The following is a 27138-nucleotide window of genomic DNA, read 5'->3' as shown; positions in this document are numbered from 1 at the left end:
TATGTCATTAGTGTATTAGTTTCATGAGATACAGTGGGCTTCAACAATCCCTCATATTGGAAAACTTGTATGAATAAACATGCATTTTTATGTGTGGCATTTATCTACTATACCTTTTTCATATTACATAGAGAAGGAAACAAAACTGCTGAAAAACCTTGGGTACAATCACACACAATAAACTGCAGAGAAACATGCTGTAACAAAGGAGACTCACGCTTTCCATTGACAATGATTCCCTCTCTAAGAGTCTTGGTTTTTGCAACTGTGAAGATATAGTTACAGAAATTTTTGGATTGCTCCTGGAAACTGAATTCTAGTTGGTTTTCTGACACCCCATCCATACGGTGTAATAATTTTTTGTCAGTTGTAGGCCGGTCAAAGGTAAAGCACTTTCGCTTTGGAAAGAACTTCCTGATATATTCTCTAGGGATGTTGGCTTGCTGGATTTTGGGATCCTCCCCTGTAGAGAAGAAAAAAGAGCAGTGATTGGTGAGACAGTCTTCAGAAAAGGACGTTCATTTCCATGGTGCTTGCATAACTCCTATTTAATCATCAAATCAACATAATGATAATCTTCCCAAAACATAGATTTGTGAGTGTGTGTGTGTGTGTGTGTGTGTGTGTGTGTCCAGAACCAGTAGTAAAAGAAATACTTCTGAGGAAGAAGAGGAAGAAGTTATCCCATCTGAAGAAACTTTTGATTGTTTTTCTTAGCCTTTCCATGATTTTCAATGGCTTGACTATTTATTAGGTATTTTTGAATAATAGGTTAATCCCCAAAATTGTCAGAAATACTTTTGATATTATAGTCCACATGTCAGAAATATAATGTGGGTTCTAAAGTAAAGACAAATATTTCTTGGTAGATATATGAAAATATATGATATTGTTCGGAAAAATACCATGTGGAGGACAAGCAATCCATGAGTATTTAAACTCCAGCAAATCATTTTGGAGGCGAAGATTGCATATAGAACTTTATATTATAGTCCTATGGTCAGAAATATAATGTGAGTCAAATATTTCCTGGTAGACATATGGAAATTTATGATATTGCTTGGAAAAATATGATGAGGAGTACAGACAATAATAAGAACAACTTCTAAAAATTAGAGTAAAAAATACAAACAACTGGGGTGGGGCTTGGGTGGGGAAAGATTAACCAGGGAATATATATATAGCCCATGGGCACAGACAATAGAGTGGTGAAGGCAATAGAGGGGTGGGTGTGGAGTGGAGGGGGTCAATGGGAAAAACAAACAAACAAACAAACAAACAAACAAGCAAAAACAAACGGGACATCTGTAATACTTTCAACAATAAAGATTAGAAAAACCAAAGCAGGAATTCCTAACTTGGTATCAACAGATAAAATTATGTGCTCCATAAACTCCATGATGTGTGCATATGAGAGAGGGAGAGAGAGAGAGAGAGAGAGAGAGAGAGAAGCAAAATTTACTTGGGGAGAATTTATATGGTTTTCAAAGGAATCTTTGATCACATAAATGTTCAGAAAATCTGCAATAAATGAATTTGAATGGGGAAAATACAATATAAATATGTTCACAGACTTTTTAGCAGATAACATCAACAAATAAGGTTAACCTAATGTCACTTGGAGATGTCACCTGTTCTCTATATCAGACTATAGTGGACATGACAAGGTCACACAGAGTAATTCTGGGATTATATCAGCTGTTCAATAAATGATTTTAGAATGAATAAACAAATGATTAAATTAACAAAAATGGACATGCTTCTTGGCACCACTCATTTTCCTCTTGGCTAAATGTATTCTATATAATGAATGTTTCATATGAACATGATAATAGGCTATGGACTGAAGAGAGTGATGTTATAACAATGAGATAATGAAGGATTTGACAGTCTTACTGGAGGGATATGTTAAATTTTTGGGAAATATTTTATATATATACATATGATGTAACTATGCAGGCTATTAAAAGAGACTACATAAAATATATTTAAAAAATAAAGTCATTTGATAACTTTGTGATTCTGTGTTAACCATCATCCATAGTGATGGGAATTTTTCTATAAATAGAAGCAGAGGAGCACTAAACTTAATCAGAAACACAAGTATTTGAGCCTTAAGAAGTCTTAGCATTGGTTGTTATCCTCAAAATTTTTTCATGGTGTCAAATTTTCTAAAATCTTTGGTCTAATATTGGGTTCTCCTTCCTTAGCCAGCTTAAATCCTGGTCACTGGACTATTTTTAGTAATAATAACAATTGAAACCATACCCATCTGTCATACCCATAACACCATTAGCACGGGCCTCAGTGCAATATAAAATAAAGATTATATTGACCTAAAGTGCTAAATGACAGGGCTCAGTTAATCTCACCTCCTACTGAACCCTCTACCACCCAGACCATCCTCTGGTACCTGGAACCAACTTCAAGGCATTCTCCAGGTAATCATCTTCAGTGATAGTCCATCCATCTAACTCCAGCTCCAGCGTGAAATCCCGGACAACCCAAACAAAGTCTGGAAAGAAACTTGCAAACTCGGCGGAGTCACCTGCTTCACCAGAGATGGGAGACGACTTTGTCCTGATTAGCTTTGTTAGTTCAGTCACATAGCTGGGATCTTAGCTAAGGAATGAGAAGTCCTCTATACCAAAATTTCCAGATCTCACCCAGAAATCATTTTTATTAACATTCCCATTCACCCTGTGTCCCTTTTTGCTCAATCATGAATATTGACACAAGGAAAAGCAACAACAAAATAGTCTCAGTTACATTCCCATAGCCTCCATGACACATGGAGGTTTGGTTCCTAGAAGGATACTGCAGCTGCTCCAATGCCTGGTGGTTGATGGTGCTCATGCTGTTGTAGACAAACATGCTGCTCAGAAGCACGGCCAGGGCAAAGATCCACGAGTCATTTTTTGAGTCGCCCTAAAAAGTGCATTATAGTAGAGCATTGGGTATCTTCTCTTCAATCACCCATTCAGTTGTTCATGCACTATGTAGGCTCTACTATAACTAAACAGTAGGGTAAATAACAAACACTGTGGAGACAGTGATAAATTTAAACCTCATTTTTGGGTTTTGACATTGACTCTTCTCAAGGTCTGAGTTCTTTAGCAATTAAAAGAAGTGAATGACACTGTAAATGTGTGTCAAATGTTTAAAACAGTTCCAAGAACATAGAAGTATGCAACAATAAGTGGATAATAATTTTTTTTGTTAGTTTCTCTTGACCATGAGCTTATTGGTGACACAAATGCTAGTCAATTAAATTCACTAACTTCTCACTGTGCATCTAAAAAATGCCAGATACCACACTTACTGTTGTGGATATAAAATTTCATAGGGCAATCTCTGACGTCCAGAGATGACTTCCTGGAGGTGCAAATATACTTGGCAACATGTAAATGCATCCAAGGTGATCAACTCTGCCAGGAGTGCAACCCAATGTTACAACATAAAAGACAAAGGGGGAATGCAAAACCCAGAAAACTTACTCTGTGATTTCAGAGCAAGAAGGGATTATGTTTGAATGAGATACAATCCTATTAGGTTTAAAGTAGCTGGGCTTTAAAGAAGGTGCAGAATGTGGAACTGTGGAAAGAAAGAGACCATGTAGATGGAAGGATCTATAGAAGCCAATCAGAATAGTCAGAAAGTGTGTTCATACAAAGGTATAACATGTTATTTTATTTGATTGAAATAGTGGCTATGTATGTGGTAAGAATAGATGATGAGTCTGAACATAACATTCAAGGTAAATCATGAGTGATGTTTGGCTCCTTTACAAATGTAATTAGCTAAAAAGAAGAAGGTTTATGTAAACTATAATCTGTTAGCAATCTGTATATCATCTTGGGTTTACACTGAGGTGAATACCGAGTACTTTAAACTTGAATTATGCTAATAAGCCAATCAGAGAAAGATAAGTACCACGTGATTTCATTCATATGTGAAATCTAATGAACAAAATGAACTAACAATCAAAATAGAAACAGACTGCTTGGCAGGTGTTGCTCAGTGCTTGAGCATTGACCTAGGAACCAAGAGGTCACTGGTTTGATTTTTGGTCAGGACATATGCCCAGGTTGTGGGCTCAATCCCCCAGTAGGAGTCATGCAGGAGGCAGCCAGTCTATAAAGTTTCTCTCTCATCCATGTTTCTTTCTCTCTATCCCTCTCCTTTCCAATCTCTCTCTCTCAAATCCATAAAAAAACATATAAAAATAGAGACAGACACATAAATAGAGAGGAGGCTGACAGGTATGTGTGCGTGTGTGGGGGGGGGGGTATTGAGCAAAATGAGAGTATTGAGCAAAAAGTAAGAAAAAGAGAAATAACTCATGGACAGGGCAACAGTGTTGTGATTGTCAGTGGAATGGGATGAGAGAAGTTGGAGGAGGGTATATGGGGAATAAATGGTGATGGACAGATGCTTGACTTGAAGTGGTAAACTCACAATATAGTATACAGATAATGTGCTGTAGAATTGTGCACCTGAAACCTGTATAATTTTGATTATAGAGTGTCACCCCAATAAATTCAATAAAAAATATTAAAATTCAGAATATTTAATTCCTGCCCCTACTCTTTTTTCAGTAATGGAAGCCAAAGACCACTGTGCTACTATCACTTTAGAATTTGGCTAATACAAATAAGGACACAAGATTGACTGCAAATAGCACAGCAATGAAAAAATACATAAAAATATAACATCTACACTAATAAAAGACAAACATGCAAATTGACCATACCTTTGCTATGCCTTAAGCCATGCCCGCCAGCCAATCAGATGACTATATGCAAATTAACCCAACCAAGATGGCGGCCGGCAGCCACGGAGCTGGAGCAAGCAGGAGGCTTGGGTTGCCCCTGGCGATGGAGGAAGCCAAGCTTCTTGCCCACCCTGGCCAGCTCTAAGCTCCACTCAAGGCTTCAAAGTTTCGAGGAGAACCAAGATGGCGGCATAGGTTAACGCCAGAGTTTGCTGCCTTGAACAACTACTTCAAAAGTGAAACTAAAAAACGGAACAGACATCACCCAGAACCACAGGAATGCTGGCTGAGTGGAAGTCCTACAACTAGGAGGAAAGAGAAACGCATACGGACACTCAGAGGAAGCGCAGTGCTGAAGTCAAATTCTGAGGTGTGGAGTGCGGGGAGTGGGCTGGCGGCGGAGGGCGCGGTTGGCGTTTTCAATCGGGAGGGAGTCGCAGACTCTGAGCTCCAGATACAGGCGAGTCTTTAGGGACCCAGACTCAAACGGGAGAAGCGGGACTGTCTGGCTTCGGTCGGAGCGAGTGCAGCTTTCTCTCTGAGCTTTGCAGCGGGTGCTGGGACTCAGAGAGGCAGAGCCCCTGAGGACAGGACTGAAAGCTGCCATAACTGCTCTCTCCGGCCCACCCTGTTGATCCTGTGCGACCCGCCCCGCCCAAGCCCTGCACACAGGCATTTGCCGGATAGCCTCAGGCAAACGCCAGATTAGCACCTCCCTAGAGGACAGAAGTTCTCTCACTGCAGACACAGCTGATTCTCATAGCCACTTGGCCTGGAGGTCAAACCTTCCCTGGTATTAGCTACAACAATCAAGGTTTAACTATAAGACTGCGCACAAAGACCAGTAGGGGGTGCACCAAGGAAGCATAACAAAATGCGGAGACAAAGAAACAGGACAAAATTGTCAATGGAAGATATAGAGTTCAGAACCACACTTTTAAGGTCTCTCAAGAACTGTTTAGAAGCCGCCGATAAACTTAATGAGATCTACAAGAAAACTAATGAGACCCTCGATGTTATATTGGGGAACCAACTAGAAATTAAGCATACACAGATTGAAATAATGAATATTATACAGACTCCCGACAGCAGACCAGAGGAGCGCAATAATCAAGTCAATGATTTGAAATGCGAGGAAGCAAAAAACACCCAACCGGAAAAGCAAAATGAAAAAAGAATCCAAAAATGTGAGGATAGTGCAAGGAGCCTCTGGGACAGCTTCAAGCGTACCAACATCAGAATTATAGGGGTGCCAGAATATGAGAGAGAGCAATATATTGAAAACCTATTTGAAGAAATAATGACAGAAAACTTCCCCCACCTGGTGAAAGAAATGGACTTACAGGTCCAAGAAGCGCGGAGAACCCCAACCAAAAGGAATCAAAAGAGGACCACACCAAGACACATCATAATTAAAATGCCAAGAGCAAAAGATAAAGAGAGAATCTTAAAAACAGCAAGAGAAAGAAACTCAGTTACCTACAAGGGAATACCCATACGACTGTCAGCTGATTTCTCAACAGAAACTTTGCAGGCCAGAAGGGAGTGGCAAGAAATATTCAAAGTGATGAATACCAAGAACCTACAACCAAGATTACTTTATCCAGCAAAGCTATCATTCAGAATTGAAGGTCAGATAAAGAGCTTCACAGATAAGGAAAAGCTAAAGGAGTTCATCACCACCAAACCAGGATTATATGAAATGCAGAAAGGTATCCTTTAAGAAGAGGAAGAGGAAGAAAAAGGTAAAGATACAAATTATGAACAACAAATATGCATCTATCAACAAGTGAATCTAAGAATCAAGTGAATAAATAATCTGATGATCAGAATGAACTGGTGATTATAATAGAATCAGGGACATAGAAAGGGAATGGACTGTCTATTCTTGGGGGGGAAAGGGGTGTGGGAGATGCGGGAAGAGACTGGACAAAAATCGTGCACCTATGGATGAGGACAGTGGGTGAGGAGTGAGGGCGGAGGGTGGGGCAGGAACTGGGAGGAGGGGAGTTATGGGGGGGAAAAAAGAGGAACAAATGTAATAATCTGAACAATAAAGATTTAATTAAAAAAAAAAAAGGCTTCAAAGTTTCAATTATAGAAGGTAAATAAGTCCCAGATTAAAAAAAAAGAAAAGGAGAGGCTGGGAGCTTCCATCACCAGGGGGTTTGACCAGCCTGAAAACAGCCATCAGTCCCTCACCCAGGCTGGCCAGGCACCCCAGTGGGGACCCCCACTCTGAAGGGGGTGTGACCAGCCTACAAACACCCATCAGCCCCTCACCTAGGCTGGCCAGGCACCCCAGCAAGACCTCCCACCCTGATCCAGGACACCCTTCAGGGCAAACCAGCTGGCTCCCATCCATGCACCAGGCCTCTATCCTATATAATAAAAGGGCAATATGCAAATTGACCTTAACAGCAGAATGACTGGGAATGGCTGGTCACTATGACACACGGACCACCAGGGGGCAGATGCTCAATGCAGGAGCTGTCCCCTGATGGTCAGTGCACTCCCACATGGAGGAGCTCTGCTCAGCCACAAGCCAGTGGCTGCCAGCACAGCGGTGGTTGTGGGAGCCTCTCCTGCCTCCTCAGCAGTGCTAAGGATCTCCGACTGCAGCTTAGGTTTGCTCCCCACTGGCAAGTGGACATCCCTCGAGGGTTGCCGGGCTGCCAGAGGGATGTCTGATTGCCAGCTTGGGCCCAATCCCCCGAGGAGCAGGCCTAAGCCAGCAGGTGGTCATCCCCTGAGGGGTCTCAGACTGTGAGAGGGCACAGGCCGGGCTGAGGGCCCCCCCCATCCCCCGCCAAGTGCACAAATTTTTGTGCACTGGACCTCTAGCTTATGTATATTTTTGGTGGGTCTAGCTCATGAATTTATAGAAGTCAGGGAGGAATTCATGTCTAAAACCCAGAGACTTGGACTAAAACCTTAATTAATGTGTCTGGAGTAGCTGAATGTTTTTGAATATTATTTAAATATGTTATTCTACTGAAATATCATTTTCATGTTTCCTGCCTTTCAGCCCATCAGTCACACACACCTTAACTGGTAGAGTACATTGATCCCATAATTATAGCTTCCTCCTGGATATTTTTTGTATCCTGAAGACTGGTTAAATATGTCACTCCTTGTATGCAGGTTACCCAGTAATGTTAACACCGCATATTTCTTATCTCCTAATGAGGCTCTGGGCCTTTTCCTTAATCATGCATATCTATAGTGGTTAACACAAAACCCTAGAATTTAGATGCCCAATAAGTGTTTGTTATCTTGTACCTTTTGACCAACTACAAAAATCAGAACATCTATACCTAATAAGGAAAGTACTGAGTTTCCAAGAAAGAAAATTCAAGAAAACAAAATTTAACCTCATTATTCTTAATAAGATCTGTAGTTTACAGAAATATTTCATAAAAAATGAATTGTGGTTGCCAATTAAAATGTATGTGAATTATCAAGAACAAATAAGACTCTTTGCCTTACCTTTTCCACATCACCCAGGCCCTCAGTGTCCAGAAGAACCAGAGTGTGGTTGGGCTTCGAGGGGTGGGGTACACACCACATCCAGATGCCCTTGGTTTCAGACCGCACTGTGGAGCCCAGACAGAATCCTGCGAAGTTAGAGGAGAAAGCTCTTGTATAGAACAAGAGCAGATAGTCCAGGCTTCCCATAGATTACATTGGTTAAAGTTATCAGAATGTGAGTGCCAGGCTGGGAGAAAGGTTGCTTAAGTTTCAGCAAGGACAGCCTATCCAACCTTTATGCATGTGAAGGACCTTCTCAAGAAACACTCTCTGTTCCCTATTCACTTCATACTATCAATGGTTCAAGCTATGTCACATTTCAGAATTACTATAACCTCTACTGACCTTTATATTTTTTTCTGACATTGACGAGTTCCCTTGTCCTTCAGGTTCTGGTGGAGTTCCACCAGTGGGAGGTGCCAGCATGAGACTAGAGGTCAGAAATATGGTCCTCTCACTTCCCCTTGGGGAGTTTTGGTGTCCCAGTGCCTCTGTTCCTCTCAGTGGGTCACAGCCCTTTCATTTCACTCCATCCAAAAGTGCTGGTCTTTGCCACATTTTGGTGTCACATTTTGCTTGTCCGTTCAGGCTATAGGAGTGACTATAGTTGCCTGGCCATTGCTTTTGCCACCCTCTGGGTGCTTCCTCATCTCAAGTTAGTTCTCTGTGACCTGCTTATGACCTTGTATGAGTCCCTCTATTAAACATTCTTTAGTTACCCCTTGAGAGGTTCTTGTGTTTCCTGCCAGGAACTAGATCGATAATTAGCTTTGTTGGATTTTCCTTCCCTTTTATTCCTGTATTTTTCTCATTTTAAAGGAAATGATGAGTTTTGTTTTGTTTTTTATCCCTGACTCAAGTGGGGATATGATGAAAGTGAAGGCAGAAAATACCTGTGAAAGGTGCTAGCTCCTCTTTCAAAAGGCTTAAACCAACAGGTAGGGAGCGTGTGAAGGATATGCCCAAGAACCTATGTGTGAAATACCTTGTCCAACAGTTCAACATTATTAACATCCACCATAGGGCAATGTTTCCTTCAATGGGGTCTAGAAACGGACATGATGGAATGTGTAAGGACAGTTGCTTCAGCTTGGCTCAGGCCATTCTATTTCCACATCCAGCAAGTTCTTCATAGAGAGGTGTAAAGCCTGAGATGGTCTGCATTCTTCTACACTGGGATAGTATTTGATTGTTTAGTAATACAGTGTAATCTGAACTCCCAGTTCTCCCAGTGAGAAAAGTTAGGTATAATTGAAGATTGTCATTCTCAGTTATGAGAGGTAAAAACTCATAAAGAAAGTTATCAACAAGGGGAGAAAGTAGTGACCTAGTTTTGCTCCTAAACCTTGACTGGGCACAAATAATTTTGTTTTCTTTTTTTTTTCTGTTCTAAGAATGGGTGGTAGAGTCACAATTTAGATGTTGTTGTTTTTCCATTTAAAGTTTACTTTCAACATTATATTGTATTAGATTTAATTGTACAGCATAGTGGTTAGAGTTAGACAATCATATACTTTGCATAGTGTTCCCACTGATATTACAAGGACCCATTTGGCATTATACATAATTATTACAATATTATTGTCTATACCTAGGTGTGTTAAATTTTTTGGTGGTTGGGACTGCTTCAGCAATGAAATAGCACCTTGTTATTACCTGAGGTTATCTTGAGTAGAATTAAAAGGATGGTGTTGAAACTCCTTAACTGACCTCTCTCCCTTAGTGTTCTCAAAACTTTAATCCTAAAAAAATACCTATTAATATTTTAAGACAAAAAAAAAGTGTTCTTCCCTGATGATTGGTCTAGAATTTCTCTACAGGAAAGACCAAGACAAAATGTTTTGTTAGAAACAAATGGAGGGAAAAAAAGAAACATATGGGAAAGATTATAAAGCAAAAAGGAGAGAGGAAGGAAAAAAGGAAAGGGAGAGGAGTGAGACAGAAAGAAAGAGACACAGTGAGAGAAAGACAATGAGAGATATTTCTAGGAATCATTGGAGTTCAGTGTATTGAGGTTTAACCCATAATGGTGCTGATCTTATGAGACACAGAGGAAGACATTTGAAAATAAAAATGGTGTGTGGCCCTAGCTGGTTTGCCTTAGTCACGCAGTGGTCGGCAAACTCATTAGTCAACAGAGCCAAATATCAACAGTACAACGATTGAAATTTCTTTTGAGAGCCAAATTTTTTAAACTTAAATTATATAGGTAGGTACATTGTTATTAACTTAATTAGGGTACTCCTAAGGCTTAGGAAGAGCCACACTCAAGGGGCCAAAAAGTCGCATGTGGCTCAGGAGCCGCAGTTTGCCAATCATGGGCTTAGCATTCACCTTGGGGCTGAAGAGTCTCGGGTTCGATTCCAGTCAAGGGCAATGCCTACATTGTGGGCTTGATCCCCAGTAGGAGGCGTGCAGGAGGCAGCCAATCAATGAATCTCTCTCATCATTGATGTTTCTATCTCTCTCTCTCCCCTCTCTCCCTTCCTCTCTGAAATCAATAAAAATATATTTTTTAAAAATAATGTGTGGTCTTCATAGAGAGAAATGAAGTACAGAACTGAGTTATAGGCAGATTACTCTAAAAATCACTATGAACCCAAAGGGGCAACCTAATAGGAAAGAAAAATGACTTCAAGAAATAGGAAATTCAGCCGAAATCGGTTTGGCTCAGTGGATAGAGCGTCGGCCTGCGGACTGAAGGGTCCCGGGTTCGATTCCGGTCAAGGGCATGTACCTGGGTTGCGGGCACATCCCCAGTAGGAGATGTGCTGGAGGCGGCTGATCGATGTTTCTCTCTCATCGATGTTTCTAACTCTCTATCTCTCTCCCTTCCTCTCTGTAAAGAATCAATAAAATATATTTAAAAAAAATAGGAAATTCAAAGAGTAAATTAATATGTGAAAAGATGCTCAAAGTTTTTTATAATAAGGAAAATATTATGCACTTATATAAGTCACCAGATCATCAAATTTTAAACATCTTCTACCAAATTTTATGAGGTTGTGGAAAATTCTCAATTACTGCTTATAAACATATACATTGCATATAAAGTTTGAAAAACTGTTTGAGAGTATCTAGAAAGGCTGACAACATATATTGCTGGGGTCCAACCCCAGCAGGTCCAGGGGTTCCCAAAGGTGTAGACGGAGTCGGCGAAGAAGGAATGACACAGAGACAGCGTTCAGTTGATCAGCAGCCTAGCCAGGATCTCTAGCCAGGATCTCCAGCCAAGTTCTGGTCTGGATCTCCAGGGAAGTCCTGGTGTTTATTGTCTTGTTACATCCGTATTTATCCCAGTTGATTTTAATCCTGTCAATTTCTATTGCAAAGGTTAGGGCGTTTCTTATCTCCATTCCAGGGAGTAAAGATTATGTAGCTTAAGCGTGATTGTTTGTAGTTAAAGTGATTAACTACCCACCTGGCACTTAGTTAAGGAGTTTTATCCCCTCCCTGACTTCAAGGAAAAATCCCTACCTGGGAAAAAAACCTTTCTCGGAGAGGTGACCTTGGTTAAAACACACAGCGCTAAGGGGAGCAAACATATTAAGAACAGTATGCTATATACGCCAGGTCCCTTGAAACATATGCTGTGCAGATGTTTCTTTCCTGCAGCGACTGTGTCAAGCAGCAAGGATGGACCGGCTTCTGGCAATATATACTCCATGACCCAGCAAATTTATTTCTGTGTCTGTCACACAAGGTAAGTTTGTGTATTTGTGCACCAGGATATACAATTGAGGAGGTTTATATCAGCATCATTCATAAAAGTAAAAACCTAGAAACAAAACCAATGTTTATTAACAAAAAATGGATAAATAAATTATGGTTATCTTCTCACAATAGCATACTATAAAATAGTGAAAATAAATAAATTACAGATACATATCACAAACTTGATAAAACATAAATTTTTTGTTGAGCAAAAGAAGCAGTATTCCAAAGAATACCTGAATGGACTTCTCTTTATATAATATTTAAGCTATTTTTATAAATGCATACACAGCTTGTAAAACCTCTCTTCAAAAGGAAGAGTGAAAGCATGCACCATGAAAATCAAAATATTGGTGAGCTCTAGTGAGGTGTCAGAGGGTATATCTAGGGAAGTGATGGAGAACCTTTTGAGCTTGGCGTGCCAGCATTTTGAAAAACCCTAACTTAACTCTGGTGCCGTGTCACATATAGAAATTTTTTGATATTTGCAACCATAGTAAAACAAAGACTTATATTTTTGATATTTATTTGATATATTTAAATGCCATTTAACAAAAAAAAGTCAACCAAAAAAATGAGTTCGGGTGTCACCTCTGACACACGTGTTATAGGCTTGCCATCACTGATCTAGGGCTTTTGGGTGCTAGTGATGTTTTATTTCATGATATGGACAGTGATTACACAGAGCATCACTTTATGTTTATTAACTTTCTTTATGTGTATGTGTTGTGCACTCTTCTGTGGTATAGCTCACATATTGGAAAATACTTGATACAGAAAAGAGGGTATAATTTAGCAAAGTCTTGCTTAGCAATAAAAAAAACTGGACTTTAGAACAAGGGAGAGAGGGCATATATAGAATATACTGTTGTCTGTTGTTCCTACCATCCCTTTTTGAAAACAGGACATGTTGAAGAATATTTGTGTCCTAGTTGAAAAGACTGAAGTTTAGGACAAAAGTGATGGGAGAGAAAGGAAGGGAATAATTGCTGGAGCTGAGCTCTTCAGCAGAAAGAGTGGATGGGATCTGGGAACCCCTTCTTACTGGCTCAAAGAGTGAGATTTTGTGGAACAATGGGGTTTAAGATATTTATTTGGTGGTGATGGTTAAAACTTTTCTGCAGTGGAAGAAGTTAGGCTTTTTAAAAATGACCATGAGAGAGGCATGATCAGCCTCTGTTATTACTATCTCTAAGCAAATGGCTGCTGCCCCAGAACAACACTCACCATGGTTCTGTCCTGCTAGGCGGTTCATCAGGTAGGATTTTCCTGTCCGATACACACCTGCGATGGCCACCACCACCACAGGCTGAGAGATCTTGCCTAGAATCTCCAGTGCTGTTGGGTTTACTGTCAGCTGATTATTCTGATTTTCCACCAGACAGATGGGGTCCATCATGGTGTAGCCAGAGGCCATGGTGAGCTGTAACCCAAAAGAATAACTCAGTACAACACAAGATCGAGAAGTCATATCTAATGGTTATACAAGTGACATGCTTGTCAGCTTTCTATGTGTGGAACATATAAGTCAGATTTCTACATTTAGTATGTTTCTAAAAGATAAGTATTTAGCCTAATGTATCAAGGCCTGGCAAAGATTCCTTATGTACATTATCATATTGATCTTTATATAAACCCTAATACAACCTTGCCCATGTGATGCATAGAAGGAATAGAATGAGCAAAACACAACATTGATAATCGATCCATGAGAACATTAACATATTGGGGGTAAGCAGAGGCAGAATGGGAGATGCAGGAGATGAGGAGTGACCAGAGAAGAAATCTGGAGTTCCAGAGTGATTTGGTTTCTTATTAGCCTCATACATTCTCCAAGCACCTACCATGTGCTGGGCACTGGTCTATGTGCTCAAGATCAAGCGGTGAACAAAATAGATACAAATTCCTGCCTCATGGAGTTCTATTCTAGGGAGAGGATGCAAACAATACAGAAAGCAAATAAGCAGCATGCATAATATACGTATATTAGATGATGGCAAGTGCTCAGGAGAAAACAAGCAGGAACTAAGATAGGGAGCATGGGGGCTGAATTTACATAGAGGATGGTCAGAATAAGCCTCTCAGAAAAAGATAAATAAATGTGCTTTGTGACCTTGAGGAGAACAAATGTAGTGAATCCTGAGAGCTGGAGGGCAAAGGGACAGTGGGAGGCTAATAGTGGGCCTGGCTACCAGCAGTTGGAGGAGTGGAGACTTTGAGAGGAAGAAGAAGACAAAGAATGAAACTCCCTCACGAAACACCACGATACAGATCTTTATAGGACCCAGGGACAGTTGCGAATGCAGGAGTTCATTTATTTAAACTGGATTAAAAGGACATTTTTGTTTCTGGGCTAGCAGGGAAGAGAGGCTGTAGCCAGGGTGTTTTAGGGTGTGCCCAGAGCTGCCAGAGTCCCACAGCTGGGAGAGGTCCTACTTTACTGTTTCCATCACAGTGGGTGTTTCATGCAATCAAAGGACAGAAAGCAGTCAAAGTGCTTTGACTGTGCCTTCACTTTCTCAAGGACAATCCTACACAACATTCATGTGCTCCATGCTCTCCTAGCTGTGTACACTGGAAAGAGTAATTTCTCTGTCTTAGTTTGTTCTTCCATAAAATGGCAACACTGAAAAAATAAAATAAAATAAAAACCACACACAATGTATTGGTCATTAAGGTCATTAGGAAGATTAAGTAAATGATAAAATTTATAATGCTCTTAAAATCATGTGTTGCATTCTGAATCCTATGTTAGTATTGATTAAAAATTGAGTATCTAAGAGGGCAGGGAGGTTAAGTTCTAAATGAAGGTGAAGAATCTCTTTATCCAGTTGTGAGCATGTGGAGGACACATCCCATGAGTAGGACTCCGGCAGGACAGGAGCAGCACTACCAGCTGAGAGGGAGGACACTTGTGGGGGTGGAGGAGTTCTGTGGGAGAACCCAGAGCAGTCCTGGGATGTCAGAGCACAGATTCTGGATTCGCTACCAGGCTTCAAATCACTTATGTCAATGAGACTTCGGAAAAGGAACTCACCTCTGTGAGCCTGCATTTCCTTAGTGAGATAGATAAAGCAAGAATTCCTGTCTGACTCATTCCTGTAGGTTCTGGTACACACAGGGGCTCAGTAATTAATGATTACTATAGAGGTAGGCATTGTGTTGAAATGTGTATATATGTTCAGTAAGCTGCAAATTGCCAACAAATAATAAGGTGTCTAAAATCTTTTTCTCAGAAAATAACAAGAAATATTTTATTTATTTATTTTTTATTTTATTTATTTATTTATTTTTGGTGCCCTTGACCGCAATCGAACCCAGGACCCCTCAGTCCGCAGGCCAACTCTCTATCCACTGAGCCAAACCGGTCAGGGCATAACAAAAATTTTTAACACACTTCCTCTGTACCATTTCACTTTTTTGTCTAAAGGTGATTGAGAGCAAAGTTGGGGAGTAAAACATTAATCTTCTAGCTCTTTGATACAACCAGGAGGAATTACAGGGTTTATTTCTTGGACTGAATATTTAAAATTTTGGGTAGGAATAGATAAGTTAACAAAATTTTTAAAAAATGTAAGTAAACTGAAATACCCAATCCAAAAGCTGTTAAATTCAAATGAACAAGTAAAATGAAATAGTTCTCCTGTGTGGAGTTAGTTGGTTTCCAAAGTTCCTCCTCAGGAGAGTCAGTCATCTGAAGTGATGGTGGAAACTACCCCAAGCCTTGACTTCTCAGCGAGTATGACAGGACATTCTGAGATGGTTCTTGTAATGCCTGGTAAACAAACACTCTTAGATCTTAGAGTTAGTTCTAACAGTTGGTGATGAATTGAATTATTCTATATCACACAGCTTTGTGCTCTCTTTGGAATATTAAGTATTGTTAAGTACAAAAATAATCAGAGTCAACCTTTCAGGATTTAAATTGTCTGTAAGTTAAGGACCACATTTTCTCTCAGTTTCTCCAGTGCCTGGAGGTGAGGTGGAGATGGTGTTTGTGGTGCAGGGACAATCTGAAGAGGGACAGGGAGATGGAGGGAGAGACTCCACCAGGAGCCTCTGCAAGTGGATGGGGTTTACTCCATCCATCCCAGGATGGGTTTAGCCCCTTTTGGCATTTGAGAAACATTGCGTTCCTTCTCTCCCCATGGAGGGCTGTTTGTGTAGCCCTGGGAGGGTGCCAGAGGGGCAGCTCACCTTGGAGACAAGTTTGATGAGCACTGGTTGCTTCACAGAGAGGCCTCTGAGCCAAACAGAGACTCTGAGCTGCTGGTAGCCAGGCCCAGTACTAGTATCCAGTTGTCCCATGCCCTCCAGTGCCAAGCATGCACTTCCAGTGTGAGGCTTGTGCTCGGGCACGTGTTGTTGTTGTTTTTGTTAATGAACGTGTGCCTGGAAGACCTAGTTTAGTGGGAACCTACATGTCTTGGGTGCTGCAGACAGGGGACAGGTTCTTAGTTATCCTAGCTCATCCCTCCTTCACTCCTCCTGCATCTGGCTCCTCCCCATACTGACTGTTCTCTTTGGAATCTAAAAATAATGAAGATATACAGCCAAGTAGTTAAGGGTTGGGGTGATTAAAACCCAAATCAAAATGGAAAGGACACCACCTTTTTTGCTGTTAGAGAAGTAGGTGAGGTGTGAAATTCATGTCAAGCCAATGAGTTCAGAAGCAGTTTCCAGAAAGCAAGTACAAAACTGCTTGAGAGCCCTGACTGGTTTGGCTCAGTGGATAGAGCTTCAGCCTGCGGACTGAAAGGTCCCAAGTTTGTTCCCATTCAAGGGCATGTATCTTGATTGCGGGCACATACCCAGTGTGGGTTGTGCAAGAGGAAACAGATTGATGTTTCTCTCTCATCAATGTTTCTAACTCTCTATCCCTCTCCCATCCTCTCTGTAAAAAAATTCAATAAAATATATATATATTTAAAAAAACTGCTTGAGAGCACAGAGGAGTCAGATAAACAAAATATTGGCTTTAGTGAATTCACTGCACCACAGTGGGTTCTTTAAAGATAAATTTTTTACTAACATATGGGGACCAAATTCTACTTGTAAGGCATAAGAAAGCAGCTGGCACTAATAAAGTGGATCTAGTGGACCTGGGATATGTTTTATTTTATTTTTAAGAGTTTATTTTTAATTACAGTTGGCATTCAATATTGTATGAATCTCAGCATACTACATAGTGGTTAGAGATTTCTATAACTTAAGAAGTGAAACCCCCAATAGGTCTAGTACCCACCTGGCAGCCTGCATAATCATCACAATATTATTGAGCACATTTCTTAGGCTGTACTTTACATCCCTGTGACAGTTTTGTAACTGCCAATTTGTGTCCTTAATCCCTTCCCCATTTTCACCCAGCCTCATCCTTCCTCCCACCTGGCAACCAGAACCTGGGTTACTTCTAAACCAAGAAATACTCTCTGAAACAAAGCTTACATCTTTGACTAAAGTGTATGGGATTTTCAAAATAAAGTTCTTACCTGTTTTTTCTCCTCAGTGTAGGTTGGAGTGGTATCTGCCACTTCTCTATCTTTCACCTGATGGTTGGGTTTTTATTCACCTGTCTGATGTCATGTGACTTTCCAGAATTCCTGAAGACCCATTAATTAGAAGTGAAGGACTTAGAGTAATGTGAAACTGAAAGCACTGAGTACAAAGCACTGATTCAACAACCATAATAGGAATTTCTGAAAGCTGTAAAAACGGAATGGTACCTGGATTTCACAGAATTTCTTACCTAGTTCAGTTTAACAAAAGCTCTGCTCCTGGTGGGTGTGGTCAACAAGATGTGGCTTCCTTTTCCCTTTTTCATGCAGGATAAGGTGTGTCACTGGGAGAGGCAGGTTACCAGTATTTCTCATGGCCTCCAGCACTGAGTTGCAGAGACTAAATTCCTGGAGGCTGGGGCTCCCAACCTGCACCCAGCCCCACTCATAGAGTGAAGGCTCTAGCTGATGCACAGCAGGCTGAGATTGCCTGGCCTGATCACCCTCCCTCTGGCTCACTTGTAGGAAGGAATTTCCAACCTGGTAGAGGCAAGTAGAGAAGACCACAGGCTACCACCCCTGTACAGGGAGAAGCAGTGGTTCGGAGATATTTTCCCAGGGAGAGAGGCAGTCCCTAATCACAGAGATCTCTGAATTTCTTCCCCAAAGAACTGGTTTTATTTGAAACAGAATATGGGTACTTGAAGAAACTTTATAGCAAATTGACTTTAGAAAAAAACACAAAAGGAGGGTTGTCAGGCAGGAAGCAAGTGAGCCCAGATGGTAATACAAATCCATATAGAAAAACAAAGAACAGCAGTAAGGGAATTGTGTAATGATAAAAGACAGTGTACATGCATATTTCCTCTCCTTTCTCTTCTTAACTAGTTTAAGAAGCAATTGTATATGACAATATGTATATAATTGTATTGCAGAGCCTATTTCATACTTAAAAGTAATATATTTGGTAATAGCAGAATAAAGGAGCTAAGTGGTTGCACAGCTTATTGAAATAAGGAGATGACATGTGATGTTAACGTGAACTCATAGGAATACAGAGAAACAGAGATTGTGAGAAAGAAAGTTATTATAACACTAGAGGCCCGGTGCACAAAAATTTGTGCACTCAGGGTGGAGCGGGGGTCCCTCAGCCCGGCCTGTTCCCTCTCAAAGTCTGGGACCCGTTGGGAGATAACGACCTGCTAGCATAGGCCTTCTCCCGGGTGGCAGAAGGCAGGCCCAATCCCTAGGTGCAGCCCCTGATCCGGCTCAGAGCAGGGCCGATTGGGGAGTTGGGGCGCCACCCCCTGTCATGCACAGAGCAGGGTGGATTGGGAGGTTGCAATGCCACCCTCAGTCATGCTCAGCGTAGGGCCGATTAGGGGGTTGTGGCGCCACCCCCTGTCATGCACAGAGTAGGGCCAATCAGGGGGTTGGGGCACCGCCACTCTCACACTCAGGGCAGGGCCGATGGTGAGGTTATGGCTCTACCCCGTCACACACAGAACAGGGCCCGTGGTGGGAGAGGGTTGGGGCGCCGCACCCTGTCACACACAGAGCAGGGCCAATCAGGGGGTTGGGGAGTTCCCCCCTATCAGGCACAGAGCAGGGCTGATCAGGGGGTTGGGGAGCCTTCCACTGTCCCGAACAGAGCAGGGCCGATAGGGAGGTTGTGGCCCCGCCCCCTGTCACACACAGAGCTGCAGGGCGATCAGGGAGTTTGGGTGCTGCCCCCTGTCACACTGATCCTGGTGCCGGAAGGCCTCTCAGCTCTGCTGATCCTGGTGCTGGGAGGCCTCGCGGCTCCTCTGATCCTGGTGCTGGGAGGCATATTACCCTTTTACTATATAGGATAGAGGCCTGGTGCACGGGTGGGGGCCGGCTGGTTTGCCCTGAAGGGTGTCCTGGATCAGGGTGGGGGTCCCCACTGGGGTGCCTGGCCAGTCTGGGTGAGGGGCTGAGGGCTGTTTTCAGGCTGGCGGGTGACTGAAGCTCCCAACGGCTCCTTTTTTTCTTTTTTCTTTTTTTATTCTGGGCCAGCTTTAGCTCTGGCTCCAGCTCTGAGGCCTCCGCTTCTGAAAGCAGGTATCTGGTTTGTTTGGGTTCTATAATCGAAACTCTGTATCAACTCCAGCTCTGAGATCCCAGCGGGCTGAAAGCAGGTTTCTGGGGTTTTGTTTAGCTTCTATATTTGTAACAATGTTTCACACTGCAGGCTCTGAGGCCGGCAAGGCAGGCGGGGAACATTGGTTTCCTCCGTCACTGAAGCAAGCAAGCCTCACATTAGTTTCAAGCTGCCTGGCTTCTGGCCGCCATCTTGGCTGGCAGTTAATTTGCATATCTCACTGATTAGCCAATGGGAAGGGTAGTGGATGTATGCTAATTACCATGTTTCTCTTTTATTAGATAGGAAGTCCTATACATTTATTCTTCTTCCTTCAGCCTTTTTAAAAACAGAAAATCACACAAATTGGTAACTATCAAAACGAATTGTTGGGGTTGTTACATATACCTATATATAAAGGGCTAAGTGACCAGCCGACTGGCCAATCGGACAGTAGGTATGATGTGCACTGACCACCATGGGGCAGATGCTCAACACAGGAGCTGTGGAGTGATAGCAACTTTGCAGTGTGCCTACTCCCCCTCTGGGGCCCCTCGGGGGATATCAGAGAGCCGGTTTTGGCTTAATCCTCACAGGCCAGGCTGAGGGACTCCACCTGCCAGAGAAACCCCACTCACTTTGCAGATGCCCTTTGAGCCCCAGCACCTGCCCAGGTGTGGCGGCTGGGGAGGGACCTTGGGAGGTTGGCTCCAGGGCATGTCCAGCCTGTCTCACCCAGTCCCACACAGACGACCACCTTCTAATTCATTTCCTTTCAATGTGCACGAATCTGTGCACTGGGCCACTAGCCCTATATAATAAAAATTTAATATGCAAATTGTCCTCTCAACTGGGAGTTCAACTGGTCCCTATGACATGTGCTGACCACCAGGGGGTGGAACATGGTGGGTGTCGGTGATGCAGCACTGCCAGCGGGGCAGCAATGGAGGCTCTGCCAACCCTGATGGGCCACTATGAGAGTGGGACTGCGGCAGGATGGTGGAGCAGGTGAGTGGGCAGCACCATGCAAGGCGGGTGTGAGTGGGGGCCCGATCACTCTGCCGATTGCCCTGCAGATGGCCACCAGCAGAAGCAATGGCTGCCCGGCACCCAGTCGCTGAGGGAGACAGGCACAGGGCCTGGATCTGACCCATCACCCCGCAGACAGTGACCAGCGGCTGGCATGCCCTTACCACCCGATTGAGGCCAGGCTTTGGGTTAAGATGGGGAACTGGGGTTGGGTAGCAGTGATCATTCTCCTGTGGCACCCGGGCAAGGGGCTGTGACCTCTTGCAGGCTACCTGGGTGCGGGGGTAATGGGGACAGAGGTGCTGTGAGAATGTGCAGTGTCTGCCAAGCTCGCTCTTGCTCCCGTTGCTACCCTCCCCGGGGGTGCCAGTGCTCGCATGCCAGGGAAGCCCCTGTCCTCAGGTGCTGGGCGCCTGCTAGAAACCTGCCCAGCACTCACACGGCCTATTCCAGGGGAGTCAGACTGCAGAAGCCAGGACCTTAGGGGCTGATTGGGCCTTCTGTAGGTTCACGCAAGAGGTGGTCTGCGAGGCCAGCTGGGAGAGAGCGCAGAGGCCCACATTGTACTCTGGCCCATGGCATCCAGCTGCACTCACTGCATTTCTGTGTGGGGACTCGGGCGCCTTGACTCAGGTGGAGACGGGTGTGTGGGGGCCCGGGGGTCCAGATGCTGCCCAGGTGCTGCCCAGGGCCCAGAGGTCAGCTGGGACCTACCCTTCAATGCCAGAAGCTCATGCTTTGATCACCAGCCAGGCCTAGGGACTGGACCCGTGCATGACCTTTGTGCACCAGGCCTCTAGTATACACTAATAAAAGAGAAAGATGCAAATTAACCATCACTCCATTACTCTGCTACATCCACAAGCCATGCCTACCAGCCAATCAGGAGCGAGTATGCAAATTAACCCAACTAAGATTGCAGTGGCCATGGAGCTGGAGCGAGCAGGAGGCTTGGGTTGTCCCTAGCGATGGAGGAAGCCAAGCTTCCCACCTGCCCTGACCGGCCCTCAGCTCTGCTCAACATTACAAAGTTTCAATTATAGAATATAAATAAATCCCAGATACCTGCATCCAGCCAGTCATGGCTACTCAAGGAAGGACTGACAGCCTGGGATGTCAGGGGCAACCCAGGCTTCCAAGTGGGACTGGTCTCCCCTCAAGGCTACAAAGTTTCAATTATGGAAGATAAATAAATCTCAGATATCTGCTTCCAGCCCGCTCTGGCCTCTGCTCAAGGAGGCGCTGGAAAAAAAAGAGAGAGGCTGGGTGCTTGGATTGTTGAGGAGCTTGGCCAGCCTGAAAACGGCCATCAGCCCTTCACCCAGGCTGAACGGCACCACAACAGAGAACTCCACACTGAAGGGGGTGTGGCCAGCCTGAAAAGAGCCCTCAGTCTCTCACCCAGGCTGGCCACACCCCCATGGGGTGAGGGTCCCTGCTGGGACACTTGGCCAGCCTGAAAACAGCCACCAGCCCCTCACACAAGCTGGCCAGGCACCCCAGCAGGACCCCCACCCGAATCTGGGACACACTTCAGGGAAAACCAGCCGGCCCCCACCCATGCACCAGGGCTCTATCCTATATAATAAAAGGGTAATATGCAAATTGACCCTAACAGCAGAATGACTGGTCACTATGACACACACTGACCACCACGGGGCAGACACTCAATGCAGGAGTTGCCCCCTGGTGGTCAGTGCACTCCTACATGGGGAGCTCTGCTCAACCAGAAGCCAAGCTGACAGCTGCCAGTACAGCGGTGATGGCGGGAGCTTCTCCCGCCTCCTCAGCAGTGCTAAGGATCTCTGACTGCAGCTTAGGCCTGCTTTCCACTGGCAAGTGGACATTCCGCAAGGGGTCTCAGGCTGCCAGAGGGATGTCTGACTGCCAGCTTAGGCCCGATCCCCCAGGGAGTGGGCCTAAGCCAGCAGGTGGATATCCCCCAAGGGGTCCCAGAATGAGAGAGGGCAAAGGATGGGCAAATTTTTGTGCACCGGTCCTCTAGTATAGATATAATGTGTAATATTTATGTAAAATTAATAGCACTAAATGGAGGTAAGAAGGAATAGAGTTATAGAAGTAACTATTCTGTATTCCATTGGAAAAAAACATAGCATACATTTGAGGTCTATTATTTTTCTTTTTAATTTATTAAATTTATTTGAGTGACATTGGTTAATAAAATTATATTGGTTTCAAGTACACAGTTATATAATAGATCATTTGTATATTGTATTGTATGTTCACCACCCAAAGTCAAGTCTTTCATCACCATTTATCCTTTTCTCTCTTCTACCTTTCTACCCACCTTTGCCTCTGGTAATCAACATACTGTTGTCTGTATATATGAATTTTTGTGTTTTTTGCATTAATCTCTTCACCTCTTGCACCAAATCTCTCAATCCTCCTCCCCTCTGAGGTCCTGGAGAGTATTATGCTAAGTGAACTAAGCCTCTCAGGGGAAGACAAATACCATATAATAAACTTATATGTGGAAACTAATGAACAAAATAAACTAACAAACAAAATAGAAACAGAATCATAGATACAGAGAACAGACTCAAATATGTTCTGATAAATTTATATATATACATGTGTGTGTATATATATATATATATATATATATATATATATATACACTCTGTGTCACCACTAAGCAAACAACAAATCTCAAATTAAAATCCTTTCATTTTAGGACACTGTAACATAAAAGCAAACTAAATCCAAAGTGGGCAGAAAGAAAAAATAGAGACTTATGTGTGTGAATGTTATGATATTAGTGCACTAAATAATGTGTGTGTGTGTGGGGGGGGGGATCAGTGAAAGCAAAAGCTGCATCTTTGAAAAGATCAGCAATTTTGACAAACTTTTAGCTAAACTGGCCAAGAAGAAAAGAAAGGAGACTCAAATTACTAAAATCAGAAATGAAAGAGGGGACATTGCTGAAATAAAAATGATTATAAGGCAATACTATGAACAACTGTATGGCAACAAAATAGATATAAAAATGGACAAATTCCTAGAAGGACACAAACTACTGAAAGTTTCTCAAGAAGAAATAGCCCATCTGAATAGACTTGTACCAAGTAAAGAGGTTGGAAACTGCCACCAAGAAAAGCTCAGGCCCAAATGGCTTCACTGGTGATTCCTACCAAACTTTCAAAGAATTCATACCCATTCCTCACAGACTTGGTCAAAGATACAAAATTCCCTTAATGTTATTTTACCACATACTTTCTTTCTGTGTCTGAACTGTTTGAGAGTTAGTTACAGAATCCACAATAATCTACTGGGTATTTCCTTACAAATTTACCTGGAAGAGAGACTACAGCTTCTCCATCTTCTGCTGCTAATTACATAGTCCATTTCCGTCTATATTGGCCACCTGCTGATGTCCATGCAGACAGCTGACTGGTTGTGTGAAGCATGTGTCTGTGAAGGACAAGTTGTTTGTCTCACAGAACTTCCTGAGCTGTTTTCCTGCTTTGTTTCTGACCCTCAGTCCAAAATTTCCAATGACATTTGATTCTACTTTATTTCCTACTTGTGCATTCTAGTCACCGATTGTTATCAGCATGTCTTCTTTTGATGCATCATCAATTTCTTTTTGAACACTTGCACAAATGAATTCAATTTAATTTTATTCAGCTCAGTAAAATGAATAAGGAAGAGAAGGACAAAAATAATAGTAAAATGCAGCAATGGTTTAGCTGCTAAATGGTTTAGCACTTCCTTTGGCTGAGCAGTGTGTTGGTCCAAACCCCATGTGTGCTGGCTCCTTGGTGTCACAATCACCAACTGCCTATCAAATGTAAGCACCACTATGGTTCTAAATTCTTTACAGGTGTTACTAATTAAACTTAATTTATTCCTAAGCACGTGTGTTATGTAGGTATCATTACTTGCCTCTTTCTTTCTTTCTTTCTTTCTTTCTTTCTTTCTTTCTTTCTTTCTTTCTTTCTTTCTTTCTTTCTTTCTTCTTTCTTTTTGATAGAGAGGATGTTTTATTAACACAGCCAACACCCACAATTACACGTAGCTCTTCAGATAACTTGATCTTTGGGACTAGACTTTGTGCAGAGCCAAGCAGCACATAGTGCACAAATGAGGGTTCCAGTGGGTTGTGTGCCGGAGCATGGAGGACAAAGATGAAACACTCTGGAGCCTCTCCTGATCCTTCAGGAAACCCCGGAGGTCCAGTCCTCTTCGCTGCATCCCAATAGTGATAAGACCAGATGTCTTTAAATCCAGCGGCAGTAAACACAGCATCGTTATTCTCCCAGGTTGGTGAAGATACCTAGACAGGTGTGTCCTTGTTTGTCCCATTGTACCATCGCGCTAAAAACGGGGCTCTGATTCAAAGTGCACCCGCTCCCCCCAAACACTGCACACCTCCTACCCGCTTCTACAGGATTGCTGTGTTGTCCTCCCCAAGGGCAAGGCAGGAAGCATGGGTTCAGAACTCCCGGAGGCCCAGGGTCTGCAGAAACTCTGGTGGTTTAGGTTACTGTCCTTAGCAATCTTCTGCTCCACCTTCCTCACTACAGGCAAAACCCAGGGCTGATAGTCATCCTTGCCATAAGCTCCCTCCCCCAGGTTGACCTTGAGGGGTCCACATCCTCCCGGAAGTCTGCAGTGAGCTTACAGACAAGGACAAGCAAGGCCTGCGGAACTTGTAGCCAACACTGAAGGAGGTGCCACAGAGAGAAGCTGGAGTCTGCCTGGCGCTGATACCGGGAGCCTGGAGCCGCTTGGTTGGTCCGGTTGTCGTGAGAACTGGAGGTGACTCTCACCTTCCTATTGCTTGCATTTTACACAGCACTAAGTACAGTTTAAAATATTTAATGTATTTTTTAAAAATATATATTTTTTTATTTGTTTCAGAGAAGAAGGGAGAGGGAGAGAGAAAAACATCAATGATGAAAGAAATCATTGATTGGCTACCTCCCCTATGACCCCTACCTGTAGGGGCATGTGCCCTGACCAGAATCAAACCATTACCTCCCAGTTCAAAGGCTGAAGCTCAATCACTGAGCCATACCCACCGGGCTGTTTAATGGTTTGTTCATAGCAGTTCATTGGGTCACAAGGCCCTGGTGAATGATTTGAGATTTCTTCAAATGCTGAGCCAGTGTGTTAAGAGGAAGGTCAAATTAGGTTCATCCATGGCTCTGTGTTTGCAAATGTGGACTGAAGTACTGGTGCTGTGAGTCTCCCTTTATCCTCACTGCCTAGGACAGTCTGATCAGCCCTTTTATGAATTACAAATCGCTGGCTCTTGTTTTTCTCACAAGTGAGGGTTATCTTGTGTCAATTAAGGACAAATGGAAAGTATTTGTATTGAACACACGTCCTTTGTAAGTGGAAGCAGGAACAAGCTCATAGTTTCTCAGAAATAGACTAGATGTCAAGAAAACAGCTCCTTTCTGTTTAGAATATGAATTCTGTGCAGTTTTCCTGCTTTCTTTTTTTTTTTTTTTTTTTTTTTTTTTGCGTGTGAGGCTGTTTGAAAACCATTTAGGGACTTTTTCTTGTAAATGCTGGGAAGAGAAAGGTATATTTCCTCTCTTTCCAGTGTACTTGGAGTGCAGTCTCTAGAATACTTGTATTATTCCAAAAGATAGTCACAGATCCAATTAATTTGCATGTTGTATTATTACATTAAAATTCATGTGTGTTTATGTGCTTAGGGTGTCAAAGGCTGTTCGGACAGACTCTGAATTTCAGGTGTCGGGTGTTTTCACACTCAGCTGCTTTTCACATGACGCCCTCCATGCAGGATGATCTAGGGCACTCAGCAGCAGGAAGTCATTGCTTCACCTGGGGTCCCTGAGTCTCATAGACAATGGAGGCAGGACCAATAATCAGCAGCACGTGCGTATAGAGAGTGTATGTGCTGTGTGCACAGCGCTGTGCTAGGTGCTCAGGGGTGGATGAAGATTAATTACACATAGTCATTGTCCTAAAAATGATTTAATCTGGTGGGTGACACTGACTTGCACCCAAATAATAAAAGCAAATGAATGAATGAGAGAGGGAAGGAGGAGCCCTCGTTACTGAAGTAGCAAGTCTCCAAATCTCAAATGGTAACATTTAAAATTTTATCCTTGTGATATTTATTTTGAGGTCAATGAGAGCAAATAGATTGAAGTTTATTTTAAGAGGAAAAAATGGCCTGACAGTTGTTCTTATTCATATTTAAATTTCTTAACCACCTATTCTGTTCTGTTGTCTATTCTAGTAAACTCAGTACAGCACTTTAAATGACTATTATTTATAATTTGTTTTAATAGTAGAGTACATTATTTCCCAGTGCATCGTTTTGGCTCCTCTTACCAACCAGTCTTCTCAGTGAAAATTAGGGGCACTTCATGTCATTCCTCCAGAATTGGGATTATATTGGATATGATAAGCAAATATAAACTGATTTATAGATACTATCTTAAGCTAATTTCTTTCATTTGGTGTATGGTTCATTGCTCTACTTATTT

At 42.8% G+C, this 27138-nt stretch overlaps 1 protein-coding gene across 5 annotated transcripts in view; it reads right to left on the bottom strand.

Annotated features, from left to right (window-relative positions):
• LOC118660981 (guanylate-binding protein 7-like) overlaps positions 1-24053 on the bottom strand; it is a 39676-nt gene extending 15623 nt beyond the window's left edge. For 2 of the 5 annotated variants that reach the window (XM_036318524.1, XM_036318528.1), the window contains exons 1-6: positions 17512-17595; positions 13247-13446; positions 8264-8391; positions 2819-2928; positions 2414-2610; positions 218-463 (exon numbers count right to left, since the gene is read on the bottom strand). In XM_036318524.1, coding sequence (XP_036174417.1) covers positions 218-463; positions 2414-2610; positions 2819-2928; positions 8264-8391; positions 13247-13436 — 871 coding nt within the window. In that variant the 5' untranslated portion in view covers positions 13437-13446; positions 17512-17595. Of the gene's footprint in view, positions 1-217; positions 464-2413; positions 2611-2818; positions 2929-8263; positions 8392-13246; positions 13447-17508; positions 17602-23960 lie in introns of those variants that run through there. The other 3 variants (XM_036318526.1, XM_036318525.1, XM_036318527.1) reach the window with 3 other exon arrangements.
• Positions 24054-27138: the final 3085 nt, after the last annotated feature.

This window comes from Myotis myotis, unplaced genomic scaffold (assembly GCF_014108235.1).
Source record: "Myotis myotis isolate mMyoMyo1 unplaced genomic scaffold, mMyoMyo1.p scaffold_m19_p_74, whole genome shotgun sequence".
NCBI lineage: Eukaryota > Metazoa > Chordata > Mammalia > Chiroptera > Vespertilionidae > Myotis > Myotis myotis.
This window is presented reverse-complemented; position numbering and strand designations above follow the sequence as displayed.